The sequence below is a fragment of the Macrotis lagotis genome, chromosome X, assembly GCF_037893015.1.
Source record: "Macrotis lagotis isolate mMagLag1 chromosome X, bilby.v1.9.chrom.fasta, whole genome shotgun sequence".
Lineage (NCBI taxonomy): Eukaryota > Metazoa > Chordata > Mammalia > Peramelemorphia > Peramelidae > Macrotis > Macrotis lagotis.
Window position 1 is genome coordinate 588,300,030 of NC_133666.1, and position 16,509 is coordinate 588,316,538.

General features: G+C 41.7%; 1 protein-coding gene across 1 annotated transcript in view; it reads left to right on the plus strand.

Annotated features, from left to right (window-relative positions):
• Positions 1-1,834: 1,834 nt before the first annotated feature.
• Positions 1,835-16,509, plus strand: part of SQLE (squalene epoxidase) — a 38,888-nt gene continuing 24,213 nt past the window's right edge. The window contains exon 1 of the mRNA XM_074201679.1: positions 1,835-2,252. Coding sequence (XP_074057780.1) covers positions 1,962-2,252 — 291 coding nt within the window. The 5' untranslated portion in view covers positions 1,835-1,961. The remainder of the gene's footprint in view (positions 2,253-16,509) is intronic.

Consider the following 16,509-nt stretch of genomic DNA (forward strand, 5'->3'; position numbering starts at 1 on the left):
TTGAACTGGATGTCTGACATATATCTTAAACTATATCCAAAACTGAATTTATCTTTCTCCCCTAAACCTCCTCCTAACTTCCCTATTACTGAGGCACTCAGGCTCAAACCTAGATAGATGTCATCCTTAACTCCTCTCGTGCCCTCATGTCCAATGTACTCCTGCTCATCTATCTAATAAGCATCTTGCATACATGCCCCACTCTGCTGAAGCAGACACTTGTCACTTTATATCTGGACTACTGCAATAGCCGGCTGGTTAGGGTTTGTTTTTTTTTCTTTGCCTCAAACCTCTTCCTGCCAGTCTTTCCTTCTTTGTAGTCAAATTGTTTTTCCTACAGAAAAACACTGACCCCATCATCTGCAATCCTAGGGGTTCCCTTACCTCCAGGATCACCCCATATCCATCTTCCAAATTGAAACACTATCCTTGGCTGTCCCTAAGGAATGCAATATTCTTCTTCCTCATCTTGGCCCTGATCTCCTCTTTGGCAAGAAGCCTTTCCTATATCCTTTTTTTTAGGGTTTTTTTTTTTTTTGCAAGGCAATGGGGTTAAGTGATTTGCCCAGGGCCACACAGCTAGGTCATTATTAAGTGTCTGAGAACGGATTTGAACCCGGGTCCTGACTCCAGGGCCAGTGCTCTATCCACTGCGCCACCTAGCAGACCCTTCCCATATCCTTAATACTTATTTCTCTGTCATCTTCCTCTTAGCTTGTATGTCTCCTAGTTGCTCCGACCATTGTCCCCCTCTTTAAAGTTCCTTGAGGGAAGGAACCTTTTTTATCTTTAAGTCATTTCATCTTGTCCAGCCTCAGCTTCTTTATCGGTAAAATAGGAATGAGTAGCACTTGGCCCCGAGGGGCCTAGTGCAAAGGAGCGTATTCTGTAAAGATCTCGGCCAACCTTCAGGCATTACCTGGCTTTGTTTCCCGTGGTTGCCATTAGTCAAGGGAAGGTACACAGTGGGAAATGGGCGCCTCTGGCCTGACTTGGGTGGAAACCCGGGTTTTCCCGGGGCGAGTCGGCCTCGGCGGCCGGCGGGCTCGGGGGGCAGCTGGCGGCGCTGTCAGCCCCCGGCGGGGCCGGGCCGACGCCCTAAAGGTTATAGGGAGGGTCCGGGGAGCCCGGGAGTGAGTGAATGAGTGAGCGGCCGGCTCCGAGCCCCGGGCGCTGCCCAGCCGGCCCAGGCCCGCGGCCGCCTCCGCCCCGCCCATCCCCCGGCCCGGGCCACAGGGGCAGCCCGGCCTCGCCCGGCCCGGCCGCCATCACACAGCCGGGACCCAGCGGGCGCCCGCGCCTCCCGCCCCGCCACACGCACGCCATCTCTCCCTAGCGCCGCCGGGCGGCGCCGGCCGGCCGCTCCGCTCCTTATTGGCCGGCGCCGGCATAGCGCCATCTCGGCCTAGGCGCGCTGCGGGCCGCCATTGGCCGGCCGGGAGGCCCGCGGGCGCGAGAGGGGCGGGGCGGCGGCGCGCCGGGCCGGGCCGGCCGAGGGCGAGCGGCCCGCCAGCCCCGCCAGCCCCGCCCGCCCCGCCAGCCCCGCCCCGCCCCGCGGTTACTCTGGTTACGGCGAAGCGCCGCCGCCGCCCGCAGCCTCCCCGCGGCCCGAGCCCCGAGCCGGAGCCCCCGCCCCGACGGCGCCGCAGCCCAGCCTGGGCGGCCCCCGCGGCCCCGCCCCCCGCGGCGCCCCGAGCCCGCCTGGGAGGCTGGAGCCGCGTCCCCGCGCTGCCCTGCCCGCCGCCCCGGTGCCCCGCCCGCGGTGCCCCGCCGTGCCCTGCCCGCCGCCCCGCGCCCGCCGGAGCGCGCACGTGCCGGGCGTCCCCTCGCCTCCCCGCCGGGCGCCGCGCGCCCATGCCCAGGAGCCGGAGCCGCCGCTGCCGCCGGCCGTGCGGGCGCTCTGAGGTGTGCGCGGGGCGGCGGGACGCGCGGCTAGGTAGCGCCCCGACCCCCGGCCCGCCATGTGGATTTTCCTAGGCATCGCCACCTTCACCTACTTCTACAAGAAATGCGGGGACCTGGTCACCTACGCCCACAAGGAGCTCTTCGTGGGCGCGCTCGTGTTCCTGTCCCTGGGCCTGGCGCTGTCCTACCGCTCCCGCTCCCGGCACGCGGGGCCCCAGGGCCGGCGGCGGGCCGGCGCCCGGGCCGGGCTGTGGTCCGACATCTTCTTGTCCTTGCCGCTCGTGGGCCTCTTCTGGGCCAGAGCGCCCCCGGGCTCGGCCCCGCAGGAGCCGCCCCGACCCAGGAAGGTGAGTGGCCCGCCGGGCCCGCCGTGCTGTGCTCGTAGTGGGACGTTTGGGGTTGGTCTGGAGACGGTGCTGATTGTTCTTTGGTGCTGGTCATCTAAAACAGATGCAAAGCTTCTTTTGTCCTTTATTCGCCGGCCGTTTCCCTTGACTTTGAAGCCATGCGAGCGATCCTGAAGTCATCTGGAGTCGCTTCACACGTCAGAGAAAGCTCATTCGAAAAGTTGAGGGACAAGAGTAACTCTGTGTGTCTGTGTGTGTCTTTGTGTGTGTGTGTGTGTGCGCGTGTGCGCGCGTGTGTGCGCCCAGAAAAGTGGGGAAAGTGAAGTATCAGAACTGCTCATTTGCTCCCTACTGATAGTTGGGACCTCATGAAGTGATTGAATGGACACATTGAAAGGTTGTATGAAAGTCCATTACTTTAGACTCCTAAATGTCACTGGACCAATCTCTCGGTCCAAGAGGCTTCAGATGTCTGGAGAAGAACCCTCGAGACCTCCGGGAAATCGGTAAATAATTTTCCCAATTTCTTGTGGAATGAACAGCTTCTATAAAATGGGGTTGGGTGATGGGGAAAAAATGGAAGGGAGTACGTAGTTGTTAAGGTCTTCAGTTTTAAAATTCTTTGGAAGAAAAAACACTGGGTTGTTTGGTTGTTTTTTTTTTTTTTTGGCAAGGCAATGGGGTTAAGTGGCTTGCTCAAGACCACACAGCGAGGCAATAAGTGTCTGAGACCGAATTTGAACTCAGGTTCTCCTGACTCCAGGACCACCACTCTGTCCACTGCGCCACCTAGCCGCCGCCCAAATACTGTCATTCTTAAATCTAAACATCATCTTGCAATCGCCTGAACATCAGAAATCTCAGAAAGGACAGAAGTTAGAGTCTGATATGTTTTGCAATTTTTGCTTGGGGGAAAAAGTGTGGCTGACATCTTTTTGTCTTTGCCATTTGTGGGCCTTTTTCGGACAAGATCACCATCCGTTCAACTCAAAAGGAGTACTTTCGGTCAGCCTTTTTATTAGAAGGAAAAGAATTTATCCCAGCTAGAGAATGTCAACCGATTCACATTTATTTTTTTAGCAAGTAAATGTGATCACATTCCCAAGATAAAAAAGCTCCCATAGTTCTTCTTTGCTTGTTGAATAAATTAGATCTTTTTTTTTCTTTTCTTTACTTTTTTTAAACTTTGGCCAGGGTCAGGTTCTAAATTACCCTTTTCAGCTTTATTTCTCTACTGCTCTGATTCTGCACTGCTGCCAAACTTGGCTACTCCCCTCAAACCACCAAAGTGATTTTTTTCCAAGCCACAGGTCAAACCATGTCTATACTCAGTGATCTCCAGAGGTTCCTCTTACCTGTAGGATCAAACATAATTTAACTTGTTAACATTTATTTCTTTATTTCTTTATGATTTTGCAAGGCAAATGGTGTTAAGTGGCTTGCCCAAGGCCATACAGCTAGGTAATTCTTAAGTGTCTTGAGACTAGATTTGAACCCAGGTACTCCTGACTCCAAGGCCGGTGCTTTACACTGTGCCACCTAGCCACCCCACTTGTTGACATCCTACCTTTCCAGTCTCATTAAACTTCTCCCCCTTTCCTTCCCCTTCCCGGCATATATTGTACACTACTGCCCACTTGGCCACCTTTTTCTCCAAGTGAACATTTATGTCAGGTTTTGGTCATATAATAAATGTTTTTCAGCCCCCACCTACACTTCTTGGACTTTTGAATGAGCCCTTTTCTAGACTCTAGAGCTGCCAGTTCTTTCCTCAAGGTTACTTTGTACATGTCATATTCATATATCTTTCCTTATATGTAAATGCTAGGATATAAGCTCCTTGAGATGTTTTTTTTTTTCTTTTTCTTTTGTTCATGTCTCTCCATCATTAGGAAACAATTTATTTTGATGTTGGGTGATTTGTTCCCTGTACCCTTTCCAGCTTCTGTTGCCTTTTTGCTCAACTCTTCCTACCTAAAGTTCCCATAATTCCAACAGTTGAAATCTTATCCATTCTTCTTGATCTTGGACAAAATGCATTTCCATTCCTGGTCCTTGATCCCCTTTCTTCCATCCTTTTGCTATAAGGAAGTCATGGATAACCATAAAGTTAAGAGTTTGAGATGATGTCCTGGGACTGTGAGAGGCTGAGTGTGTCCATGGTTATGCAAAGCTAGTATGACCAAGATGCAAGAGCTGAAATTGCCTCTTCACAGTTTGTATTGTAATTTGCTGCTTTTTTCCTCCTGCTAAATTAATTCCTGACTTCTGTTATTAGTCAAATATGTGTCTTCCTTCACCCTTACAACACTACAAAAAGTAGAAATTCAACAAATATTTAACAAAATGCATTGAATATTTTATAAGCTCCTAATCCTTTTTGTTATCTAAGCAGATAGACTGAAGTCCCTTGAGGGCAGGAATCCAGACTTTAACACTTCCTTGTATTTGGCACAAACCTAAGTAGTGAGGCAGCCAGCTAACACAAAGGACAGAATGCCAGGCATGGAGTCAGGAAGTCTCATCTTCCAATTGTTCTATTTAAACACTGGCTAGTCACTTCACTGGTCTGCCTTTGTTCTCCTATTCTAAGTGAGCTGGAGAAGGAAATGGCCAACCTCTGATATCTTTGCTAAGAAAACCCCAGATTGGGTCACAAAGACAAGACTGAAAGTATTTTACATACGGTAAATTTGTAATGGATATTTGTTAGATTGATTACTTTTAGGGTTTCCACCTAGTAGACTTAGAATTCTTTTCTCAAGTTTCGATTTCTTGAAAATAAGATTGTTGAGAAAAGCTTAAAACTAATTCCACTTGCCTAATCTTAAAACCAATCAATACATATTGATTAAACACCTTTTATGTGTTGGGCATTGTACTCTAACTGGGCTGGGGATTCAAAGACAAATTTAAGTTTTTGCTTGGGAGCCTAATTCTATTGAATTTAATTCTGTTAAGTGAGATGATATATAAATAGTTGTGGATAATGAGATAAAATATTGTGGTAGTTTGTGGAGGATAAAAGTAACTGATAAGCATCAGGAAAGGTTTTATGTAGAAGCTGGAGCTTGAAGAAGTAAACAAGAATTTTGTTAAATAAGTTCTTAACAATATCTTCTGTTGTTAACATTATCATAGTTTTTCCCCTTATTCCTCCCTTTCTCCCTTCTAGAGGCTTATCCCTTTTAACAAATAGTATTTTTAAAGACAAAGAAAAAAGGGAAAAAAAGCAGTGCAACCTATCAGTATATTGAAAAAGTTTGAAAGCATGTTATATGTGCAACATTTATTAATTTCCTACCTCAGTGAAGGAGTAGATTGGTGGTATCTTCTCATCTCTTCATTCCAGGAATGCTTGAGCTTCATAACTTTATATTTGCTTTTGATTTTGTTGTGCATAGTTTTCCCTTTTAAATTGTCATAATCATTGTGTATATTTCTTAACTCTGCTTATTAGCTCTGCAGTCAGTTCACAAAAGTCTTTCCTTGCCTCTCTGTATTCATCACAATAATCATTTCTTGCAGTATAGTAATATTATATTACGTTCTCAAAAATACAGTTTATTTAGCCATTTCTCAGATCTATGGGCATCTTTTTGTTTCTGATTCTTTGCTAGCACAAAAATTTTGGTGTACGTAACAACTTCTTATCAGTGGTTTCCTTGGGATATGTCAACCTAATAATGAAACCTCTAGTTCCAAGGGTATGGACATTTGAATCACTTTATTTGCATAATTGTAAGTTTCTTTCCAGGATGGTTGTTCCACTTGTCACTCCATAAAAGTATATGTGCCCACAACCCCTCAACACTGAATATTGTTTGTTAGTCATTGTTGTGGTCATTTCTTGTTAGTTTCAGGGAAACAGGTCTTTAATAAACACTTTTTTTATGCTCTAGACTCTGTGCTAAGCACTTAACAGATATCTCACAGATCTTCCCCATTTTACAGATGAGGAAACCAAGATTGGGAGAAGTTAAATGACTTGCCCGGTAAGTTAGTAAGAATTTGAGGTTGAATATGAACTCCAGTTTTCCTCACTCCAGATCCATCAGTCACCACCTCACTGCTTTGATTCAGTTTGAGCTGAATCTTGAAGGACATAGGAACTCAGTGACCAAGGAGAGGGAGGGAATGTATTCCAGACTTGGAGGACAACCCATGCAAAGCAAGCAGGAGTCTTAAGTTTGAATTCAGGAAGAACTATACTGTGGAAAAAGTAGAAAGTTGTTTGTGAAGGATTTTTGGAGACAATAGGGAGCCAGTGAAATTGAATAGAGAACATGGTAAAACAATGCTTAAGGAAAACCACATTGATTGTTGTGTGGATCCTGAATTGGAACTAAAATCGACTTAAAATAAGAAGACCAATGCAGAGACTATAGTAGTCCAGATAAGAAATGACTTAAGTGGCATCTTCATAAGGAGCCTTATCAGCTAATTATCAGCTAATTGGATATATAGCAGGAGTTAGAGGAAGGTTAGAAACTTGGAAGACTGGAAGGATTAGTGTTCCTGACACTAACATAGAAGTTTTGAATGAGGTTGGTTTGTTAGCCAGGGAAGAAAAATGAGTTCTGTTTTGGGTGTGTTTGAATTTGAGATAATTAAGGGATGTCCTTTGAAAACTATTCAGTGAGCATTTGATGATGCATGACTGGATCTCAGAAAAGAGGCTTTTGGGATGGATATGTAGACATTTGCATTGGGTGGATATCTTAAAGCCTATGAGAATTAATGAGTTCACTAAATAAGAGTATAGGGAGATAAGAGAAGAGGACCCAGGGAAACCTTGTGTTAATGAACCAGCAAAGGAATCCAGGAATCCCTCCCCAGGAGGGAGCAGGGTCATAAAAAACCCAAAGAAGAAAGAAGTTTGAGAATGAAGAGTTTACTGATCATTTTTGTGGTTTCTCATTCTTTGGGGGGGGGTAATTGAAATTTTATTTTATTTTTCCAGTTACATGCAGTGACAGTTTTTGAACATCCATCCATTTGCAAATGTTTCTCATTCTCAATAAAACTTCTCCAACTTCCTGCTCATTCAAGTCACCTGTGTTTTTCCCTCAGTAGTCATAGGTTTCTACAAGCAAGTGACTTAAACCTACTATTGCTAGTCAAAATATTGTAGTGGAATCCCACAGAACCCTTCTTATGACTCTCTTCCCCCCTTTTAAATCTCTAGGTCTTCGATGACAGGTGTTCAGAGTTCCCTGTATGGACTGGTCAGACTCAGGAAAACATTCTCCCTTGTTTTGCAATCATCTTATTAAATTATATTATGTTATGGAAATGCTTGTTTTATTCTATAAATTTAAAATAAAATAAAATTTGAATAAAGTTGTGAGGAGATGTACATTTGGATCATAAGATGAATTTGGTCTAAGACATATGGATTTGAGGTGCCAGGAGAAGTCAAGGAAAACAGATCAAGCAGTCAGTTGGAAATACAGGATTGGAACTCCCAAGACTGAAAAAGAAGATAGAATTTTCAGGTGGAAGGAGCCTCAAGCAGCCTGTAACCCCAACAGAATCTTTTTGCAGTTCACTAAGTATCTGACATGAATCCAAGATTTTCTTCTTTGTAATTTCCACTATTGTTCTTAGCTCTACCTCCTGGAGCAAAATACATTTCTCATGTCCTCCTTGAGTCTTATCTTCAGACTGAAAATACGACTTTCCCTCAACCAGTCCTGTGTGGAAACTCCCTTTAAGGCACTAATTAGTTAAGTGACTATGGTTTTATAGCCAGTAAATATTTGAGGCAGGATTTCTTCTGTCCACTTCATTCGTCTTATCTTTTTTGTTGGTGTTCAACTAGAAATAGTCCTGGGACAAGTCACTAGCCTATAATAATCTTTTATATATTTATAGTCTATTGGGCAGATGGGAAAGATAACTGCTTTTTGTAGTTGAATAAGGGTATTCAGATATAAGTAAATACATTGAAATCTTCCTTGATACAACTCTGATGGCAGAAAGCACAGTTGGGATGAAAATAAAGCTCATCTTGTTCCTACCTCTGCTAGAGCATTAAATTTTAAAAACTTTTCATTCCATGTAGCTTGGATATTGAAATTTAGTACAGTGACATTTATTTGAAATGTACTTGTTTTTATAGACCAGTTTTGTGATTCAGTTCCAATGAAGTTTACTAGTAGAATTCTCCAGCATATTTTGAGGTCTTAATTTGTAGAGTAGCTGTCATTTTGTCAGTCCTTGAATGATGTTAAGCTTTGAAGGTATAATTGTTGCCATGGATCATGTTTTCTTACGTTAATATATATATCACCTTCCAGTGATATGTAGTATAGTTTCTGCTATTTCCTTGTTCACTAAAATTGGGTTCTTCTGTAATTTTTGGTGGCAGTGAAATTATCCTGAATTGCCCCTCCTCTGTTTCCACAAACAAAACCAATCAGTTGATTTGGCTGTCTCCAGTGGAGGGTCTTTGGATCCTAGCATAGTGCATTAGACTGGTAAGTGGTCAGTAACTGCCTGTATTTGTTTCTTTCTTTTTATGGGCTCCATTGAGGAGGTAAACCACATTCAGTTGTTTTTGACAGTTCTAAGCCTTATTCTTGCTTAGTGAAATTAAGTCTACTTGTTTCAGAAGTATTTCTTTAGGTTTTTAAACTGTTTTTCTTTTTTCCTAATACTATCAAATCTTCTCACCTTTTTTTGTGCAAGAAAATGGTAGTTGACTTGGAGTGAAAAGGACCTTATTGATATTATATGTCTTTTTGTTAAAATGCTTTCTAGATCTATTGTGATACATTTTTACCATTTCAGAGATATGCATGGACCAACATTTCATAGGTATTAAATTGCTTTAAATGTGTTCTTCACATTCATCTCTGATTCCAGAATGCTGGTCTCTTGTTGACTTAAATGTTGACTTGCTGATATCATTGGACAAAGTTTCCTTGAGAGAGAGGAGACTTTGAAATGTGTTGTTGTTGTTGTTGAAGCCATATAGCTTGATCTTTTGACTTGATTCCTTCTTTAACTTGGAATTCTACTTAATTTTTTTTTTTAGGTTTTTGCAAGGCAAACGGGGTTAAGTGGCTTGCCCAAGGCCACATAGCTAGGTAATTATTAAGTGTCTGAGACTGGATTTGAACCTAGGTACTCCTGACTCCAGGGCCAGTGCTTTATCCACTACGCCATCTAGCCGCCCCAATTCTTAGATTTTAATGGACTTAAGACTAGACAATCAATAAAGGGTTTAAACTTTCTTTAAAATGGCATATTTTCTATCTGGAATAAGAGAGGTGGCAGGTTAGCACCCTCTTAGCTCCCCCCTCCCAACCTGTTCCAACACCATCTGGTACAGTTGTGAACCAGAAAGTTGTGGTAAACTTTAGGTAAACTTTACCCCCAAGTGGATTGATCTAGGATGCAATTGTGGGCCTTTGGTGAAAAAAAAAAGAGCATGAAAATGGTCTTAATCACTATATAACATTGAAAGATAATAATAATAACCAGCACTATATGGTGCTTTAAAGTTTGCAGAGTGTTCTGCATAGGTTATCTCATTGTTCCTCACAACAGCTGAAGAGGGTAAGTTTTCTTATTATCCCTATCTTACAGATGAGGAAATTGAGACAAACAGGTTGAGAGACTTGCCCAAAATCACATAGCTTAGTAACTGTGAGGCTAAATTGAGGTCTTTTTAATTCCAAGTTCAGTTTATCCACTGCCTATCTGACTGCTTTCCTTGGCTACTTATTATTATAAAAAGTAAAAAAAAAAAACAACAGTTAATAATGGGAGCCTTTTCAATGAAGCTACACAAGATGAACTTATATCTTAATACTTCAGTTCAGCCACATTAGCTGTTATTTACCTATGCAGCACAGAACATTAAATAATACAGAACATTAAATACAAAAGAATAAGGTAACATTTGTCTCGAGACTGTTTCCATCTGAACTCTGTGAGTAGGATGAGAAAAAAATTAAACTAAAAGTGACAGCCTCAAAGCCCAAGCCATTGTATGTTTCATTGAGGAGGAGGGTGGTGACAATAATTCTAGAGGGTCTTTCATAGAAAGTCTTAAGATTAGTATTAGAAGGTATCTCAGCAACCATTCACAAAAGGAATCACAACTTTAACATACCCATATCTAGCCCTTGGAAGTTCCAGGGGAAAGGATACTATTCTCTCTTTGGGCAGCTCATTCCATTTTGGAGTAGTTCAACTTAAATACTAAATTTTTCCTTAAGTTTAAGTCTAAATTTGTCTCTTTCCAATTTCCATCTGTTGTTTTTAATTCTGCTCTTTGAGACAGATAAAACAAGTCTAATCCACTAGCCCTTCAAGTGAAAGTGAAATTCCATTTAAAAGAATTCACAGATGAGGGGCAGCTAGGTGGAGCAGAGGACCTGAGTTCAAATCTGGCCTGACACATGATAATTGCCTAGCTTATGACCTTGGGCAAGTCACTTAGTCCCATTGCCTTAAATAAATAAAATTAAAAGAATTCACAGATGGCATCAGATGAAAAATTAAAAGGCTACAAGTTCCAAATGTTTATATTTAGCAATTCATTTTAAAAATAAGTGCTATATGTGATCAGGAGAAATACCTTCAAATACAAAAGAAAGGCAATTCAAATGATGCAAGACTATAATGTGTTCTGAATAAGAGTAGAGTTCAACATGCTGCCCAGTGTTCCCTTACCCTACAAATTGGGATTTAGCCATACATGAAAAAGATGAGTAATCAATAATAAGAAGTATTTGAAACATTTCTATAAAGGAAACCAGAACTGAAGAGATTATTTGCTTATCACACACTCCAAAAACAGAAATGGGCAGAATAAATAAATGAAGCAGCCAAGGAAAGCAACAGTAGTAGTGACAGAGAGACTAGTAAGAGATGTCTTTCTAAATGTGCACAAAAAGACAAGGGTGAAAACAAATCTGGTGAAGGTAACAGTGAAGATCTAGAGAGGGAAGAGTGGCTAGAGCTGATAACATCCTACTTATAGGTAAGTCACTGGGGGCTTTGGTTTGTTTTAGGGGTAGGTTGTATTCTAGTACCTCTGCTAAGAGGACTGCCAAATCTTGTTCTGGTTTTGATGTCTCCCTGAGTCACCTAACTCTTCACCTGTGGCTCCAAGAAGCTGGAACATGCAGTGCTACACCCTGATAAACCATTTCAGCAAGCAGGCTAAATTAGGTTGAGGGTAACTGAGGGCATCTGAAACCCACTGATAAATTGGGGGGGGGTGTTGTCTACCCCAAGCATGTGAAGTCTTGCACTCGTAGAATGGATAGATGAAAACAATTCATTCCAGTGGTTATGAAGGCAGCTGAAGCAGGTGGTATGAAGCACTTAAAACTTGGTTAGAACATAGAAGATATCAAGGCCATCTACTTCATCTAGAGCCATCACCAGTTGTCCTGACCTGCCACTGGACAATGAGGACTCTGGAAGAGAGTGAGGTCAATGATTTCATGCAGCTCTGCCTCATTTAAATCCAATGTACACATAAATCAAAAGACATCACCCATACCACTGTACCATTCCTGTCTCAAAGTCCTGTGGGACAGGCAAGTCAAGCAGCATCTGGTGCGGATATACTGGGAGCCATAGTCACAGGCTTGCTCAGGCCATAGGGTCATTTCCCCTCTGAAAGCAGCAGTGGGATTCAGCAGCCCGTTTAAGGATCATATTGCACCCCTCCTGATGTGAGGAAGGGGCCAAAAAGGGTGTCCTCAAAATTGTTTAGCTAACCCTGGCCTGATTAGTGAGGCAGGTGGGGATCCCACCCTGTGATCCAAACAAATGTATAGAAAATGTACAAAAAGTTTTTCACTCACCCTCAGTGCATGGAATGTATGCACAGGGATAAGCAACACAAGATCCGGTAGACCTGAAAGACAAACAGCTCTTGTTGCAAGAGAACTCAGCAGGTATGATACCAGCTAGCAGCCTTGAGTGAAATAGGGCTGACAAATGAAGGCCAGCTTACTGAAGTCGGAGCTGGGTACACATTTTTTTTTCTAGAGTGACAGCAGTGAAGATAAGTATTGTGAAGCCGGGGTAGGTTTTGCAATCAGAACTAACGTAGTCAACAAGTTTGAATGCCCACCACAAAGAATGAATGACAATGAGATTGCCACTTCCAGGAAGTGCCATGCCATCATCATCAGTGTCTATGCTTAATGATGAGCTCTGATGAAGTCAAAGAAAAATTTTATGAAGGGACACTTTTATCAATGAACAAAAAGAGGATAAACTTACAATTCTGAGTGACTTTAATACTAGAGTAGGCTCAGATTACCAGATATGGCAGGAAGTCCTTGGGAGGAATGGAGTTGGAAATAAGTAAGTGACGGCAATGGCCACTTACTACAGAAGACTAGTGTATCTCAATGACCTCATCAGAAACACTGTTTTCCAATGTAAAGACTGACAAATTGCCTTCTGTGGGGAGTAGGGGGAGGGAAGTAAGATTAGGGGGAAAATTGTAAAACTCAAAATAAATAAAATCTTTAATTTAAAAAAAAAGGAAACTGTTTTCCATTTACCAAAACATGGTAGAACTTCCTAGGTGCTCCCTTTCAGCAAACATTGGCGTCTAATGTGATTGTAAGGAGAAAAGACAGACAGGATGTGAGAGTGGCAAAAGCAGTGTGTGTGGTGCAGAGTGCTGGGCTGATCACAGACTCCAAGCCATATATATTTATTTATATTTATATTCATATTCAATCTAAGAGGGGGCCCCAAGGCAAAACACCTACCAGAAGAGATGAGAATGACTCTCTAAGCAGGAATAGTTTGTTGCCAACTTGGAGGTAAAATTGAGCCAACACTTAGTGCTGACAACAGGAGAACAGAACAGGAGTGGGCAGCTTTCAGAGATCTGGGTACTGCCCTGCATTTACTCATCTCAGTCAGAATACTTGAAACATCAAGACTAGTTTGATGAAAATGATGAGGAAATACAGAAGCTGCTAAATGAAAATTGAGGGTTTAAACAAAGGGTTTATCAGCAAGATAGTTCATTGTTTCTTTTTTCTTTTTTTTAATTGATATTTTCTTTTTCCAGTTACATGTTTTGCAATTTTTTTTAACATTCATCCACATGCATTTGTATATTTTTAAGTTACTTAATTTCCTTCCACACTCCCTCCCCATCCTCCTCCCCTTGTGGTGAACAGTCAGGTGAATATTGTACATATACGTTTGTGTTGAACATGTTTACAGATCAGTCATTTTCAATATGAGGAATTAAGATTAAGGGGGAAAGAATGAGATAGGAAAGAAATACATAAGAGAAAATTTTAAAAAGTGAATGTAGTGTTCGTTCAGATTCTGTAGGGGTTTTTATTTCATTTTGTTTCTCTTCCTCCAGATGGGGGATAGCATTATCCATGGTCTGTCTCCTGGGGTCATCCTAGCTCTCTGAACTGCTTGTAGAAGCTGTATCCATCAAGGTTGATCAACTCACATTGTTGTTAATGTGTATAATGTTCTCTTGATTCCACTCCCTTCATTCATCATCAGTTGTGGTAATTCTTTCCAAATTCATTTATTTCCAAGCAGACAGTATTTAATTCCATCAGAAGTAAAGTACTAGTAAAGCTTAGAGAAATGTAAAGAGACATCTTGGCTCAGTAAGGAAGATGAAATTTAGTTTTATGCAGATAGTAACAATTCTGAGTGCCTTTATGATGTCCTGAAAGCTATGTATGGGTCAAAGATATATGGTGCATCTCAAATACTGAATGCTGATGGAGCCACATGGATCCTTGAATTTTTTTTTTTAGTTTTTTTGCAAGGCAGTGGGGTTAAGTGGCTTGCCCAGGGTCACACAGCTAGGTAATTATTAAATGTCTGAGTCTGGATTTGAACTCAGGTACTCCTGACTCCAGAGCCAGTGCCCTATCCCTTGTGCCACCTAGCTGTCCCCTCACATAGATCCTTGAGAAATAGACTGAATACTTTCATAGTTTTCTTAACAGACCAACATCAATCAGAAGCCATTGACCATTTACCTCAGGTTAAGTCAGTCCATCACTAACTGAAGTTCCAACTGAAGAAAAGGTTTTGAATGCCATTAGCTTCCTTTCATGTGGCAAAGCACCTGGTGCTGATTCCAATCCAAGGTCTGTTGTTCATTAAAAGCTGACTGAAATTTTCTGGGTTAAATGGCATGAAGAGGTTATCCCGTAAGAGTTCAAAGACATCTCTATCATCCACCTCTATAAAGATAAATAGACTCCATTGTCCTATAACAATCACAGGGGTGTTTCTTTCCTAGTCATTACTGGTAATATTTTTTCCAGAGTCCTCTTTAATAGATTCAACCTTTACCTGGAAGATGGTCACCTCCCCGACAGCCGGTGTGGCTTCAGAAAGGGTCGAGGAACAGTTGATATGGTATTTTCTACCTGACAACTCCAGGAAAATTGCCAGGAGCAGAAGAGAGGTCTGTATACAATATCTGTAGATCTGACCAAGGCCTTTGATACCATCGGTCATGACAGCTTATGGAAAATTATGTCAAAAATTTGGGTGCCTAGAGAAGTTCATCAGTATTGTATAAGAAACAAGCACCTTGCCAAGAAGTCAGAACCTCCATTAGTGAAACAAAAAGGTTCCTTTCTTGAAACATTCTTAAGAATGGTTGTCCCCCAAAGAAATGGACACACAAAAAGACAAGTCCCTCCTATGTCCCCAATTGGCTGGCTATTGCAGAGGTCAGAGTACCCAATTCCTTCCTCACATGGGTCCCGATTCCTTATCAGACCTCTTCACAATTTGGTAATCAGGTCTTTAAGAGTATAGCACAAGGGGCAGCTAGGTGGCGCAGTGGAAGCAGCTAGGTGGCACAGTGGATAGAGCACTGGCCCTGGAGTCAGGAGGACCTGAGTTCACCAAAAAAAAAAAAATACAGCACCAATATGAGAATCTGACTAGGGCCAATTCACTAAATTCACCCAACATTGTAATTCTATGGTCTCTTGCTTGTCTGTGTCTAGTTTATCTACTTCTCTACGGAGAGGAATTCTTTTTGTTCTTAGTCAGATGTAAATTAATTTGATTTTTATCCTGTAAACCTACATTCTTCACTTCCTGACCTTTGATTAATCCACTTTATAGTTGTTTTCTTCTTCCTCCCTAGCAGTTTCTTTGTAAGATATAGACTCCTTTCCTCAATTTCTCATAACTAATGTGGAAATTAAAACTAATCATTTATTACATGTTATATATCAGGTTCATAATGATATGTTTGTCCATGTTCTGTATAGTGAATGATGCTCTCTAAATTTCCCAGTCAACAATGGTATGAAACAAGATGGTGTCCTTTCTCCCATGTATTTTAGCATGATGTTTTTAGTCATGTTATATGACTATTAAAAATGAGCAGAACATTTGATTTTTAGAAAGCATTGAGGTTAAGTGACTTGCCTAAGGTCTCATAGCTAGTAAATATCAAGTGTTTGAGGCTGGATTAGAAAAAAAATTTAAAGGAATTAGGCAATGAGGAAACAAAACTATCACTTTGAACATGATATGATGGCATACTTAGAGAATCCACTAAGAAAACTACTTGAAATAACTACTGAATTTTAGCAAAATTTCAAGATATGAAATAAACTTACATATATAATCAACATTTCTATATATTACCCTCAAAGTCCATCAGCGAGAGACAAAAAAGAGAAATTCCATTCAGGGACTGTGAATATAATTACAAAACACTTTGTGCACAAATAAATAGCAGGATCTCAACAACTAGAAAAATAGCCATTGTTCTCAGGGATAGACCAATTCAGTTCCATACTAATCAATACCCAAAAATTATTTTATAGAGCTAGAAAAAAATAATAAAATTCATTCGGAAGAACAAAAGATCAAGAATATCAAGGGAGTTAATGGGGGGGAAATGCAAAGGACAGTGGCCTAGCTGTTCAGATCTAAAACTAGATTATAAAGCAGCAGTTATCAAAGCCTGTTTGGTACTGGCTAAGAAATAGAGTAGTGGAGCAGTGGAATAGAATAGGTTCATAAGATACAATAATATATAACTATACTAATCTACTGTTTAATAAACCCAAAGACTCCAGCTTCTGAAATAAGAATTCACTATTTGACAAAAAAAACACTGAGAAAACTAGAAAATGGTATGGCAGAAACTAGGTATAGACTAATATCTCATACCTTATACAAAGGTAAGGTCAAAAATGGGTACCTGATTTAGATATAAGGGACAGTACCATAAACTAATTGAAAG